The sequence below is a fragment of the Syzygium oleosum genome, unplaced genomic scaffold (genome assembly GCF_021117445.2).
Source record: "Syzygium oleosum isolate NSW1041296 unplaced genomic scaffold, Sole_v2.1 Sole_v2.13, whole genome shotgun sequence".
Classification (NCBI taxonomy): domain Eukaryota; kingdom Viridiplantae; phylum Streptophyta; class Magnoliopsida; order Myrtales; family Myrtaceae; genus Syzygium; species Syzygium oleosum.
The window spans coordinates 1,667,136-1,683,120 of NW_026607497.1; the positions used below are offsets into that span (position 1 = coordinate 1,667,136).

Here is a 15,985-nt window from a genome sequence, read left to right on the forward strand (position 1 = left end):
AACCCAGTCTTCTTCTTACCATTATCCATCCCATTTCATCGATGGTTGGTCCATATGAAATCACCACCTTTCTCTTTACCTTTCTTTTACCTATTTTCGTGCTAAATAACGATGAACATGTTGACCCTATGACCACCTTCGTTTGACATATCGATATTTATGGACGAGGCTTTACATTTGTTGATGAGCTGTTTTCCAATAGGGGTTCGGTGAGACGTATGATTTTATTGGGAACATAAACCAAGCCTCCATGGCCGGTAGACCCCCTTACTAAATGTCAAAGTGGATAGAGTGGTGAACAGTAGTCTTAAGAGAAAATAAACGGGGAAAAGCTTCGTGGTAGGCCATTTCGTCAGGATCAAGGCTTATGCATATGTAGAGAGAAGTCACATCCAAGATATGCAGCTGCACATTAAATGGATGGTGCGACACAGAATATCAAAAGCCCCCCCCCCCACCAACCAAATTTCGTTTAAATATCTCATTATCTCAAGACACCCACCAAACATCATCATCATCATCATCAACATCATCAGAGTCAAATCGATATGTTTACTACCAAATAGCCCAACTCTCTCCCTCTCTCTCTCTCTCTCTCTCTCTCTCTCTCTCTTAATCGTCCCCATTTCATAGCATGTATGATTCCATCGATAGTGACCGAGCAAACCGCATCCGACTAATCAACGTCGTCGTCATCTATGGAAACCTCCTCCTTCAGGGCATATTCTCAGATAAAGCTAACACTATTCTGTGAAGTGATGGGTAAGGTTAAGGACTTAAACAACAGCCAATGATTATCTCATCACACCATATATGCTTTGTCTTGTACCCAATCAAAACAACTTTCTCTCACGCTCGCCCCCATTTTGATCCTCACCTTTTTCCCATATATACTTTAATGCAATAGAGAGTGGGGCACATACCTAACCATCAAGGGCTGACAAGGCTGAAAACAAATGGTGGTCGTCACCGTCAGCGCCGGCTAAATTAGCACCGACCAGTCATTACTTTCTCCTCCTTAGACCATATTTAATTTTTAAATTGATGTTTCTTCCTTTTCGGTTGGGTGTGTGGGGGCAACTGCTTGGAAGATGGGCAAACATAAATGATTCACATGTGAATAGAGGTTTCTATAAAACAGAATGCCCCTCTCGAGAGGGACTCCTCACCATGCCCCCACATCAAGGCAAAATGACATCCCCACTTTTATAAACAAACCCAATCAATCACCCATTTCTGAGTTTTGGATAACACTAAACAATTGCTAGTAAAAAAAATACATATTTATACACACATACAACTTCAACCCCCAAAAAAGGAAAAGGAACAATTCAATGTGCAAGTGAAACCTTCAAGACTCCAACTTCTACAGTAGATATGATTAAAAACCAAATAGTAATGGATGGATCCCCCTCTCTCTCTCTCTGATACATAATAATAAACAAAAGCAAAAGAGGAGAAAGTGGACAAAGAAAGAGCAATGAATTTTATCAACCACCCAGTCCAGTGTCCACCACCCCATAATAAGAAAACCAGCCTTGCTTTAATGACACGGTACTTTTTTTCTACACGCCAGATCGAGACTCCCGAGACCAGGTCAGTCTGTCTTATTCTCTCCGCAATTTACCACACTACCCTTTGAGGAGATCAGCAATATCCTGTTTGTTTGTGTCCATGAGATCCAACAAAACATAATGCAAGAACACACACACACATCTATCTCTCCACCCTCTTGCTCAACCAACAATGCTGAAGTGAAAAATGCAAGATCAGACCCCAGAAGCAGTGTGTTAGATAAACTTTGTATCCAATGCAAAGAAAAGTCAACTTAAAGGGAAAAAAAATGGGGAACTTTTATTGATTAAGTGGTTGACAAAAAAGAAACAATGATATTCCTCAAGACATCATGGTTCATCCATCCTCCTTTCACCAACCCAATTGAAAGTAGCCACCAGACATCCAATTTCTTTCTCCCTCAAAGCCTCCACCAATATTTCATGTGTATATATCATCACATATATACATTATACAAAGCAGTCCTCTTCTACCAACTATAGCCACCCACCCACCAATCTTAGCCTCCCCCTCCCCTCCTGCCCTCTTTTCTAACATATATGTGCTTGTAGGATTCAATGATTGTACATGAAATTTCTCAAATTCTATCATAATGGGATACAATAACCAGGCTGGCCTACTACATCAATGTGAAAGAAAGAGCCCCCTCCAAAAATCAAAAGAGAAAGAAAAAAGGAAAGAAAAAAAAGAGTGGGAGAGAAAGAGGCAGAACAAGGGACCAGAGAGCAATGGAGGAATCAAAGAATCAAATGAAAACTGCAAAAGCAAAACTAAAAGCTATCTCTCTCTCCCATGGCTGCTAGCGAAAGGTTATTACATTGAAAGGAATATTTATGTCACAGGTATCTGCATGTCCTTACAGGGTGGGAGGATATATTGGCAGGGTGGAGGGAAGAGCTCGAGGACAGTGGTTTCTGCGGAAGCAGACCGATATAGCAAAAATGGCAGGGAAGCGGAAAATGCGGTGCTCTCTATTTGCGTTAAAAGCTATAATGCCTCACCGAGTGTTCCAGCACGTCACGACTCGGGCACACAATTTCTTTCACTCGACATCCGCTTTTGTAGATCTTGAATGTAGGTACAATCCGGACATTCTCAGCGCTAGCAATTGCTGGACATTCTTCAACATCCACCTTTAATGGAGGAAAGGTTTCGCATGAGAAGTAAATTTTTTCCCCTTACTTTTATAAAACAATATAACTACAGCTGGGGCTAAGTTTAGAGTGAAGTTGAGTATGAAGCAGGGGTGTAAGCAGGCCGTACCTTAAGAAAACTAATGGATGGATAGCGGCTGCAAAGAGTATCCAGAAATGATGACATCTGTTTGCACTGAGAATCCGAGGATGTTTTGAAGTGCACCACAGAAACTCCTGCAATTATAAGATTGCTTATCGTCAGAAATAATTCTGGAACCATAGACAAAGACCAAGCATAACAATTCAGATAATTCAAGGACCTGGTAAGGAGATGGCAGCCTTGAACTGCTCAAGACCCGATACTTCTTCAACTTCACCGCCAAACTTCATGTTGGTTACCTCTTCTCCAAGAGATTTCTTTAATGCAACTTGAGCATGGAAAAGAGATTCTGCAACCTCATTGTCACCTGGAAGTTCCCTCCTGAGGACCTCATAGTCTCTCACTGCATCTTCCCACTTCTCTAGCTGTGAGTAAACAAAATACAACATTAGCCGACACAATTCAGCTCCCACTAGAATTGCATGAAAGTGGACACTCAAACTATTGCAAGACTGAGAGAACATTACAGTACCTTGCTGTTTGAGGCAGCCCTTCGGAGAAGGGCTTTTGTATAATTGGGTTGTATCCGTAGAGCTCGGTTGCAGTCCTCGACTGATTGCTCCCACTGACCAAGTTTAAACCAGCAAGCAGCTCTATTGCAGTACAAAACAGAGTTTGCAGGATCAAGCCTAAGCCCATCTCCGTATGCCATGCAAGCTTCAGTGAACCTTTCTGATTTGAAGAGATCATTTCCACGTGCCCGAGCTCTCGTGATCAACCGGACATTTTTCAGCAGCGCTGAAACTTCAAAATTTTGCGCATCAATTTGCCCAGCTTTCTCAGCAGTGGAAACTGCATTCTCAAACCTGCAAGACATCCATCATCTAAATGTCACTCTCTCTTCGACCAATTTCTATTTCCTAGTCTCTATCATGTAATATCTGAACTCACCTTCCCAGCGCCATCTCAATTTGAGCTCGCACAAAAAGTAGGTAGGCCTCGGAGAGCATCCCAAAGAACTTAGCACGTGAGCATGAGTCGCCAAGCGGTTCTAATTTGGGTATTTTATTTAAACTCAATTCGGCTTCTTCAAGTTGGTGAAGCTTCAAAAGTGCTTCCACTCTACACATAAAGAGCTGTATATTCAATTCGAACTTGCTTAGATTTGTTGGTCTTAACAGCACCAGCTCAGAAAAGTTCGCCAAAGAAATAATCAGAACGTAATTACCTGACAAGAAAAATCAGCTCCAGCAGCTATAGCGGCGTCACCTTCTCTCAGGACTGTTTTCCACTCGCCAACCCTGCGCGCATCAGCACATCTACTGAGGTGCTTTTCTACAGCCTGTAACTTATGCTGCTCGTTTGAATCTGGTTGCGACCCTGGAATGTACATATGTCTCCTAGCATTTTCAACCTGCCCTAATCTGCAAAACAATCGAATTAGATAGGTTTTTGCACACCCATTCAACCTAAATTTGCTATGGAAGGCAATGCAGTGGAAGGAACAAAAAAAAACGAGACGAGCTGTACAGATGCTGATGCCTTTTCTTGGCATGTTAATGCCTTAACTTGAACAGATCGAATAAAGTTAACAAACAAAAGAGAAAACAAGCTCAGATCAACTACGTGCTGCAAATCAAATAATTTAATTGTGAAACTCGTCTAGCTTCACTAATCACTCGAATGAATATCAAACATGAGCATAAAAACTCCAGATGGAAATAAGAAACAACCCAAAGAAGCATTAAAGATGAACTTAGAGATCAAAGAAAATCAATCCCAATGAATCATAGCTAATACGGGTACATTGCGGCCCAAAGCAATAGAAGCAAAAGAAATTACATTGGCATAAGGTGCGTGTGTGCAAGATCAAAACTCCGAATCAACAGATCTGACACCCAAAAGAAACGATGTACTCTCGACATTCTGAAGACACCGAAGTAGACAAAGGTCACAAGTTAACAAATTGCCAACAGTGAGAAACCAATGGCGAAGCCTGCTCAACCATTCGAATTCAAATGACATCAAAAGCTCACCTAATAAAAAGAGATGCCAATCGCTGGTGTGCCCGCCAATACTTTGGATCCAAGTTAACTGCCACCTCACACTCTCTCACTGCGTCAGCCAACCGGCCAAGACCCGTCAGAGCCGCAGCCCGGTTGCTCCGGTAAGCCGCATTGGACGGCCAGAGCGTGATGGCCCGATCATACAACATCAAAGCCTCCTGAAAATTCCCTCTCCTATACTGCTCATTCCCTGCCCTCTTCACCTCCTCCGGATCCAATCCCCCCATTGCCCTCCTCACCGATTCTCCGCTGCCGCCGACAACTCTCGGGCTCGCGATAGCCGCCTCTCCCCCTCCTCCCCCCACACCCATGCCCTTCATGGGCCCAATGCCGCCGCCCCGCATTATGCTCCCATGTCCGTAATTGCCCATGCCGGACCCCAACACGTCGGACCTGGAGCTCCGGTTCGCTGCCATGCCCGTCTTGAGGATCCTGCCCGATGGGCAGATGTTGCCCGAGGGCAGGACGTTGAGAGGCGGCGAATTGACTGAGGATTGACCCGAATAGTTCGTGTGGGGGGTGCTGGCCGAGTCGGATCTCGCTTGACCCGAATAGAAGTTCCGGGCCGCTTTGCCGGATCCGGCCGTCGGGCTGTTGTCGCTGGACCCGGAGAGCTCGCCGGAGTGGTGGTTGGTGCCCGAATCGGGCCTCCTGGCCACCACGTTCAGGGCATTTCGCCCCGAAACAGATCCGGATGAGCTAGAGCTACTGCTCGTGGTGGTGGTCGTGGTGGTGGTGGTGGCGGCGGCGGTGAGGCCACTCTGCCGAGTCCGCAAAGGCGAAACGGGAGAGCCCAGATCGAGTTCGCGGAAATCGGGCTTGTCGAACTCGCAACTCGGCGACTCGCGGAAGCGATCCGAGAGGGCATCAAACCCTACTTCGGGCTTACCGGGATGTGACATTTCTCTCTCTCTCTCTCCCTCTCCCTCCCAGGATTGCAGAGCAAATGTAATGTGGCTCCTCTGCGGCGTCAAATTCGGTCTCTCTCTCTCTCTCTCTCTCTCTCTCTCTCTCTCTCTCTCTCTCTCTCTCTCTCCGAGTGTATTCCCAAGGGATATTCTATCGTGGGTTCTCTTGTTTCTTTCCTCAGCCCGCCCTTCCTCTCTCTCTCTCTCTCTACCTCACTCTCTATCTCCCCTCGTCAACAATGTCTGTGAATGGGACAACGACGGGCGACCCAGATGGAGGAAGGGCGAGAGCAGCACAAAGCCACGGACTTTGAGCAAGAAGACATGGGGGGAGATGGGGGAGAGAAGGGCGAAAGGAGGAAGAGGGAAAGAAAAGGGAAGGAGATGGGGGATCTCGTGATATAAAAAGGAGGAAGCAAAGAATGAATGTGAGTGCTCGCTAAGTCGCCAGGCACACACCGAGAGAGAGAGAGAGATAGATAGAGAGAGAAAGAGATCAAGAACTAGAGAGAGAGAGAGAGAGGAGAGGAGAGGAGAGGAGAGAAGAGAGGCAGAGACGGAGATGGGGGGGTTTATATTGCCCTTTAATTCTTGCCTCTTCTCTCCCTCTCTCTCTCTCTCTCTCTCTCTCTCCTCTTTCTCTCACCTCCACCTGCTGCTTCACGAGACAAGTTTCACTCCCCCTTCTCCCTCTTCTTCTCCAACCTGTTCTCTCTCTCTCTCTCTTCTGGTTTTTTTCTGTATTTTCTCTCTCTCTCTCTCTCTTTCAGCAGACGCTAAAAACGAAAATAGAAATAAAAAAAAATCTCGAATTTTTACTCTATTTTATCTTTTCCCCCCCCCCCCCCTCCTTTCTATTGCCCCCCCGAGCTTTCAAGCCCGCGCGCGCTTCGGGAGCGTGGCGCGTACTCGCCCGCTTGTTGCTAATTCTGTATTATTTATTTGACTTCTCTTAATCAGCACCAAAATTAACTCCAGTTAATCGGGGCCGTCGGTGAAGACTTTTTTTCTTGGACTTTCTCCATTGTCGAGATTATTTAAAGGTTGTTAACGGATAATTATTATTTGCATATATTATTTTTCGCCCCAAAATTAGCATAATCGAATGCCTAATCGAGGTAATAACTATCATTTTATCTTCGCCTTGTAATTTACTCGCTTCCGATGGTTTGGATAGATTTTGCGGCGGTAAAGCGTTTGGGGAAAGCCTTGACGGGTGTATTTTCTTTTTTTCTTTTTTTCGGCACATCCAATTTGGAATTGGATTAAAGCAAGCTTCCTTCCGTTTTCATTTGAGCCTCCGTTGTTAACTCTCTCTGTCGAGTTGTGTCTCGATTTATTTGAGTTTATTGAAAAATAAAATAACAAAATCTTTTTTTTCGATTTCCCATCTCGATTTAAAACGTTATTCGAATTTCGAAAAAAAAAAGGAAATACTACGTGCAGATCTACTTATCATAATTAAGAGATTCTCGATTTGCACCGGACTCGCACATTTGAATTTTAGGCTTGGTGAGTCAGCTCTAATCCCGATTCTAGATTCCATCCAAAGCAAGAGTTGTTTGATCAAATTGAAAAAAAAAACTGAAGTAATGAACTTTTAAGCTTTTTCTTCATAGGATTAACCATCACAAGTGATAATGAACAGAGACAGTCAAAACTCAATTTCATTAGAAACCTTCTTAAGCAAGAAAAAGCTTTTTGACCCAAAAAAAAAAGTTAAGAAAAGGCTTCATTGATTTTCAGGCCAACGATCTTTTATCTTCATGCCCCTGTGTAGCTACAAGTTTATTATTAGGGCGAACTTTAATTCTTTCTTAAATTTTTTTTATCGCATAGCTCTCATCTCCATTTTTACTAGACATCAGAATGCTTAAGACGTTTTAAAAAGGTGTAGATATCGACATGAGAAGCTATATATATTAATAAGCTTTGGCCGAAAAAGTTGATAGTCTTTTTCTTTTCTATTTTTGGCATAAAAGTTCCTCAAATAAGCAAGGCTTTAATTTCGACCCAAAAAAAAAAGGGCAAGGCTTTAATATTTCTAAAAATACAGACTTTTTACTGCGCATATTTAAGTCGTTAAGGAATTTTTCTTTTTTAATCAAATTTCCTCTGAAGACAAAAGAGATGTGTATTTTTCGAGTCGTCGTATCAGCCCTCCCACTTTGACTAAAATGCCCCTTGCTTGGCCCCGTTTTCACCGAAATGCCTCGAGACTAGGTTGTGGGGGGTGAACCCAGGTGAACGTCGAGGCTTGCTCGGCAAGCTCCTCGAGAGGGGATGGCAAGATCGTAAATAACGGAGGGAACCGGGGGTAGAAGTGGGGAGAGGGAGGTCGCTGTCTTCTGGATAGGAAGACGGGAGGGAAAGCGGCCGTGCCAGCTGGCCCATTCAGAAAACCCCAGGCGTGCCCGGTGGCGTCCAGCTCAGCAGTCGACGGCGGGACTTAACGGCGCGCCGTCTTGATTCCCTAAGAATATGCTTCGTATTCCACCACCTCCGATGGAACTTACTCCGTCAATTTCATTTCGGCTCCGGCTAAAATGAATATAGACCGCCGGATCTGATCACGGGCCCACGTTAGACCCGTCGTTCTTAACGGTCCATGTTCGGTTTAGCACGCCTCGCAAAACTCGTACGATATTTACTCCATACTTGTAAGATTCTATTGGCATCGAATCCGCATGGACAAGTTTAGTTGATCGTGATAAGGGTTAATACCACGAAAAACCCTAAACTGGTACAATTGTGACACATTTACCTCAAACTATTTTTTTACCATAAAAAACCCCCAACTGGTACACGCGGACAATTTTACTCGAACATATCACAAAAACCCCAAATCGCGTAACATGTGACAATTTTACCCGAACTAATTTTTAATATTATTTTGAACTTTTTTGAATTTTTTTCTTTTTTTCTTTTCTTTTTTTTTTCTTCAATTTCAACCTCTGGCCGGCAAAGGCCGCCCTCGGCAGTTGCTGGCAAGGGCCGCCCTCGCTCGACTTGGCAAGGGCGACCCTCGCCGGATCTAGCGAGGGCGGCCCTCGCCGGCGTCGGGCAAGGGCCGCCCTCGCCTGCGTCGAGCGAGGATCGCCCTCGCCTGGGCGAGCGAGGATAGCCCTCGCCGACGTCAAGCGAGGATCGCCCTCGCCCGAGTCGGGCGAGGACGGCCCTCGCCCGACGCCGGCGAGGGCGGCCCTCGCCGGCTTCCGCCTTTGGCTGGTCGCCGGACTAGCGACCGGCCAGAGGTTAAAGATGAAAAAAAAAAAATAAAAGGAAAAAAATAAATAAAAATTCGAAAAAAATAAAAAATAAAAAAATTAAAATTTTAATTTAGGGTAAAATTGTCACATATGTACCAGTTTGGGGTTTTTTGTGATAAGCTCAGGGTAAAATTGTCACAGGTGTACCAGTTTGAGATTTTTTATGGTCAAAAAAATAGTTCAGGGTAAAATTGTTATAGGTGTACCAGTTTGGGGTTTTTTATGGTCAAAAAAATAGTTTAAGGTAAATGTGTCACAAGTGTACCAGTTTAGGGTTTTTCGTGGTATTAACCCTCGTGATAATCATTATTATTCGGCTTCAAAAAAGTCAATCGTTTTGAAATTGGGGTATTGGGTTTGTTTCTTTTCTGTGTACCTTATTCATTTGTTATGAACGGCTAGCAATTTCGCGTTTTTTTGTCTTGTTAACTTTGCACCGTGTCCAAATCATGATACGTTATTAATTTTTTTTTTTGTTGCTAAAATGGTACGTTATTAATTGTGTCGTGATTTTGAAATCCAAACTCGCCACTTTCTATGGACAACTTACATCATATCGCCCGTTTCGAAATACTTAAAAAAAAAATGTATTTTTGTGTATGAACGTGCAGATGCGTATATATACGTCTAAGGTGTATTCAAGAGTGTCGTACTAACATGAATAGCTCTGTTAGCTTGTATAAACAATCGTGTCGAAACTTGTACATAGAAAATTCGGTGGTAACGAAAATTGTTGGCCATTTTGACGTCGCTCGCATGCACTTTCAGCCGTGCACAACTCTACTTATTGAAGAAAAAAGAAGAATAAAAATTGAATGTCTAAATCAAGAAGGGAGGTAGGAGCCTAGCAGGGGCATTTAACAATAGGAATGGGAGAAAAATTACTTATATCAGTGTAAATCAACTTAATTATATCCCGCGGATATATAGGCCCTACAGCGAGATCTACATGATCAGTGATTTTGATGACGTGGGTCTATATAGTCTCGATCTATATAGTAATTTCTCGGGGCAACGACATATTTAATCCCACTAGATAGAATTAGGCAACTCTAGCCTTAGGTCTCGACGTAACCCATTAGCGTGGCTTCCAATTGATTGACCGTTCAACCAGAGTACTCGCGACACTCGCGGTCTTGTTTGTCCCGAGATGTACTCACAATTATTAGCGATCTAGACACATTAGAGTAGGTACAACACGCTCGCCTAACAATGATCAATTGCATGTTATGCAAGCCACTACGTGCTAAAGGCCACTTCACCATCCATTTTTGGAAATCAAGTTCGAATCAAGATTTTTCGAGAAAACATTTTTGGGAAATTAAATTAAAATGCGAAACATTGAATTCCAGATAATATGCATCAGCAATTTGTCATAAAAAGAAAAAAAGGTGGAGCAATGAATCCATCATCGGACTTGTCGTTCGATTCTCTACCACGGTCAACGTGAACAGATGTGGAGGACGAGTCAAACGTTGACCGGTTCGATGCGGCTCTTTTTTACTTCTTCTTCTTTGTTCTTTTTTTTTTTTCAGCAAAGAACTTAAATAGGCCATCGGCATTTTCCCAACCACTTTCGATTTCTCCCCCCTGGTTTTTTTTTTCCAATAAATTGATGATAAATAATGGGTTGGACGGGCTTTCCCAGTTGACACTGATGGAATAATAAAGAGACAATAGCACAAATAGTTCATGAACTTTGGCCCAATGTGCAATTTGATCCCTGAACTGTTAATTTGTTCAATGTAATCCTAAATTTTAGCTTAATGTTTAACGTGATCCGTAAAATTTTAATTTGTTCAATGTAGTCCATGTACTTTTGGTATATGTTCAATATAGTTCATGAATTATTTGAAAATGTTCAATTTAGTCCTTGAACTATTTAAAAATGTTCAATGTAGTACATTGAACATTTTCAAATAGTTCATTTACCAAAAGTTCATGGATGACATTGAAAAAATTAAAAATTCAGAGACTGCATTATACATTGAGTCAAAGTTTAGGGATTGTTTGTATCATTATCCCAAATAACAAATGAGTAGGAAAGGGCTTGTGGTCACGAGTCCATCCGTGGCTCGCCGGTCACAGGTCTATGGACCAAGCAAAGTATTGATTCTCCAATGACATTTTGGACACATGGCTTTGCTACTATTTTTCGATGGATATATAAAGAGGAGAACCTGTAGTTTTCAAGGAGTATTAAATGTGGAAAGTTTCTAAGAGTGGGTAATTGTTATTTTGAAAATAAAATAAAATAATTTCTCGCTGAGTAGACTCGATAATTGGCCTTTGGACTAGACTTTGTCTCCATGAAGATACGAAGATAACACAATTAATTACCCCTCCGGTTGTCGGCCGAGCGGGGGTTCCTGGGTTATAAAAAAAAAGATAACACAATTAAAGGACGCTGTCTAGCAGTCAAGCTTAAAAGCCGGCCTCACGAGTCACGATTTGGACCACCTGTTTTTTTGGCTCGGAGCAAGATGGAAGGCAGTAGACATCAAATTGGAAAGATTCATCCTGTTCATATATTGCATGAGCAGCCAAAAATCACACCCACAAAAAAAGTAATTGGTAGTAGCTTGCGTGACGACACCTTCTTATAAAAAGAAAAGAAAAAGAAAAAAAGACGGAAAAATGCAACCGAATTCGATTGGATCTCTAAGTAAATAGAGCTCGCTTATGTGATGTCTGGACTTAACAATTTGATGCGTGAAAATTGATTCGGAATATATCACGTTACGAACAAGAATCTTATCGTTCATTCATCGTCCATTCGTTTTCGTGTTAATCATTGTATAGTTTGAGTATCCTTAATTTAGTGTTATTGAAAGTGATGGTTAATGTAGCATCCACAACAATGGACATAAATGATTCATTTTCCTCGATGATCATTGTATTAATCAACTAGCCAATCATCACTAGGATTTAAGATTGCAATGGATGAGAAAAAAACTTAATTCTCTTAGACAAAACAAATCGCGACATTTCATCGAAATGCGGATCCCATCATCTCCCACGCTAGTCATATTTGCTATCTCCAAGCATGAGATGACGAGTTGAGGACATTCTATTTGTGCTAACTTGCACCGGATCAAATACCCTAAACCATCCTGAAAACCTCTCTCTCTCTCTCTCCTTATACTCCGACTCGCCCCTGTGATAGCCGTCGCACTTCCACGACCTTCGCCACCCTCACCTCATCCACCTCCACCGTTGCACCACTGCCGTTGCCACCCTAACAACGACCCCGGCCCTCCCTCTCGATCTCCATTCTCGATAGTCTTCCTCTCTCTTAAGACCCGACGCCGATGCCAAGCTCGTGGCAGACGGCGGAGCTCGATGTTGTAACACGTGTCACGATCCCATGGAAGAGAGAGCAGATGGGTTCGTGATAAGGGGACAATTGATACACATCCGTTTCATACCTTTCTTCTTAATCAACAAATCCCCAACAGACACGGACACCAATGATTAGCTCCAGATAATCTCACTATAATCTCCTTTTCAGCCGGCTACATGAAACCATGCATTATGTCTCTTCTCGCGTTCGTAGCTTTGATTAAATCACGAATAATGTAAAGTATAAAGAGGGGCCTTGTTCTTAACAGTTCCAATTTGATCCAAGCCCCTGTCCATGTGTGTTAAAAAAAACAAGTTTAATCCAAGCATATAGCTTAGCCCCACTTGAAGCATAAAAATTTGTTAGTGCATGGCATGCATTTGATTCACAGGTTTCTCATTGGAAATCAGTGTAGTAGGGATTCTTGGCCGGCTTAAGAGATGTAGATTATTCATACATTTCTTATGAATTTATTCATTTATTTATGTCGACGGTCCACACTGTCTATACTTAAAATTTTAATAATTTGATCTTTGGCAAATGCATTGGTATCGGTGTTTCCTCCTATGGTGAGGTGTGTATCTCCACTATTAATACATAGGGATATGTGCACTAAAAATCTTAAAACTTGTCACCAAAGTGCAATTAAGTCCTAAAACTTGCCAAAAGTACAATCAAGTCCTAAAACTTATCAACTTAGTTCAATTGAGTCCTAAAGTTAACACCGTCAATTTTTCTAATGGAAAATGCTGACGTGTCATATTTAAATCAATTTCTCTGTCCTACATGGGATTTATTATTATTATTTCATTCAAATATCATTTAAATTAACTAAAAAAAGCTAAATTTTTATTTAAAAAACAACAAAGAAAAGAAAGAGGAGGCCTCGCCGGTAGTGCATTGCGGCTGCTGCTGCCGTCCATTGCTGGAGTGGCCGGCGAAGGTAGGGTGAGGGCGGCCGACCCTCGCTAGCCCTGGTTGAGGCCTCGCCGGCCCCAGGCGAGGGCCGGTGACCCTCGCTAAGCCCGAGCGAGGCTCGCCCAAATTTGGACCAATCCAGCCATCGCTCGGGCCGGCGAGGCCTCGCCCGGCGTTGGTGAGGCTCGCCAGGCCCTGGCGGAGGCGGGCGGCACCCAGATCTGGGCGAGGCATTGCCGGCCCTCGCCTGGGGCCGGTGAGACCTCGCCCAAGGTGAGTGATGGTCGCCGATCGTGAGGGCCGGCGTCGCCCAGATCTGGGCTGAGGTGCCCAGATCTGGGCGAGCCTTGCCCGGGGCCGATGAAGGCCGGCCACCCTCGCCCAGGGCCGGCGATGGGTGGCGGTGGTAGCACCCTACCGGCGAGGCCTCCCTTCTTTTTTTTCCATTATTATTTTTTAAAATAAAATTTTAGCTTTCTTTACTTTTTTAATTCAATTTAAATAATATTTAAAGAAGAATAATAATAATGAATGCCATGTAGGATAGAGAAATTGATTTAAATATGCCACGTCAGCATTTTCCGTTAAAAAAATTGACGGTGTTAATTTTAGGATTCAATTTAACCAAGTTGACAAGTTTTAGGATTTGATTGGAGCAATTGGCAAGTTTTAGGACTTAATTGCATTTTGGTGATAAGTTTTAGGACTTCTAGTGCACATGTCCCTAATATATACGTCCAACGCCATTAGCTATTGACTTGATAAACATTAGTGGTTTGCCCAATAAAAAATGCCTAAGTTAGAGTTAAATTAGTGCTTCTACTCTATCAAATGCTTCGAACTGGATCGACCATTCTCGACTCTCTCAAAGGAGATGTGCATAAAATATTAGGTAAACATGTGTAGTCCAATCCCTTGAGATCTTTCATTGGCCAAATGCTTTGAGGAGTTGAAAACGAGCATAGATCCGGAGATTCCTGAATAGTCATAGGAGCTACGAGATCACCCCAGGGAGTGCAAAAGAAAATCTCAAATTGCCCTTTAATTTTAGTGTTGGGAATGGTACAGAAGTGGAGATTTTAGCCAATCAAGACTTGCCCTTCATGGGAGTAAAGATAAGGGGTGGAAGTGGGGGACTTTGTCAACCAACTACATGGACAATGTGGGGCTAAATGCTTCGTAATCTAACCAATCCCTTGTATTAACAAATCTAATCTTGTATCTAATCATATTATAAAAGCATCCCACTTGGGAATTAGACGCATTTCCTAGGTGGGTTAGGTTGGCCACTATATTCATTTTTTTGCATTTTTTTTAAAAAAAAATTGGCGAACCATTGTGATTGCATCAATGTGAAATCATTATGTAGTCGATTCCTCTTGATAAGCCAAAATCTATAGAGATCCTTTTGTCCACAATACATATTTCTTTGCGTGTATTTCACATTTGGAATCATTTAATAAGATATTGGGATCATTGAATGATTCTTTGTTGACCTCAAAGCCATTCCGCTAGCGTTAATGGCTGGTCTTGAATACTTAAATTTCTTTCTTCTTTTTTCTATTCCGTTTGGTCTCCAGGATTTCGTGTGCAATCGCTTGCTATTTGTGAAATGTCACATTTACTTACCTATAATTCTCATGCCCAATCAAGCCAAAGCTCTTCCCAAAAATGTTGAATTTTGAAAATCTTTTTAGCGCTGTTGAAGTGTCTCGCACCATAATTATAAGAAAATTACGAAAAATGTCATAAACCTATTGCAATCGTGCCAATTAAGTCATAAACCTTTTTTTTTTGGCTAATTTAGTCATAAAATTTTTGATTTTGTGTCAATTCAGTCCATCTGATCAATTTTAGTCGTAAATCACTGACATGGACGCCAGCCGTCCTACGTAACTCGGTTAGTGCTGATGTGGATATTTTTTTATAATTTTATAATTTTTTTGTTTTTTTTTTTTTTCTAATTTCTTTTCCTTCTCTTTACTTTTTTTGGGGGGGCTAAGGGCCGGCCAGGGTTGCCGATCGACCCTCGCCAGAGCTGGGCAAGGGCTCGCGAGCCCTCGCTTTGCCAGCAAGGGCATCGCAGCCCCTCGCTTAGATCTACGAGGGCGCTGCAGCCCTCATCCCCCAAAAAAAATTGAAGAGAAGAAAAGAAAATAGAAATCAAACAAAAACAGTTACAAAAATTCAAAAAATTATCAAAAAATTATTAAAAAATGTCTACGTCAGTACCGATTATACCACGTAAGACGGCCCGCGTCCATGTTAATAATTTTCGACCAAAATTGCTGAATAGACTGAATTGACATAAATGCAAATGTTTTATGACTCAATTGGCCAAAAAAAAGTTTAGATTTGGATTGGCACAATTATAATATGATTATGACTTTTTTTGGTAATTTTTCCCCCATTTATATATGAAATATACATTGTATTATTATTATTACTGCAGTCTTTCCTAGTCTAATTCCTCCGCTTCTGGATAAGGAAGTACCTAATATACCACTAGAGCCGAGTTTTAACTCTCTAAACTACCTCGGCTGAATTAATGTTACGTTTCGTGGGTGCATTGTTGTCCGTCTCCTCCTCGTTTCATTCCAAGTGGTTTAATTTCATCGCCTATCATGCAAACTTTATAATTTATGACGCCCCTATTTATCATGTGAAATC

The 15,985-nt window shown here is 42.3% G+C and overlaps 1 protein-coding gene across 1 annotated transcript; it reads right to left on the reverse strand.

Moving 5' to 3' along the window:
- Positions 1-1,828: 1,828 nt before the first annotated feature.
- Positions 1,829-6,479, reverse strand: LOC115681178 (TPR repeat-containing thioredoxin TTL1). The gene is made up of 7 exons (XM_030605024.2): positions 4,848-6,479; positions 4,040-4,235; positions 3,763-3,947; positions 3,344-3,677; positions 3,032-3,236; positions 2,839-2,945; positions 1,829-2,708 (listed from the first exon to the last, which is right to left on the reverse strand). Exons 1-7 carry the CDS (start codon positions 5,777-5,779, stop codon positions 2,556-2,558), a joined length of 2,112 nt encoding a protein of 703 aa, XP_030460884.1. The 5' UTR covers positions 5,780-6,479; the 3' UTR covers positions 1,829-2,555.
- Positions 6,480-15,985: the final 9,506 nt, after the last annotated feature.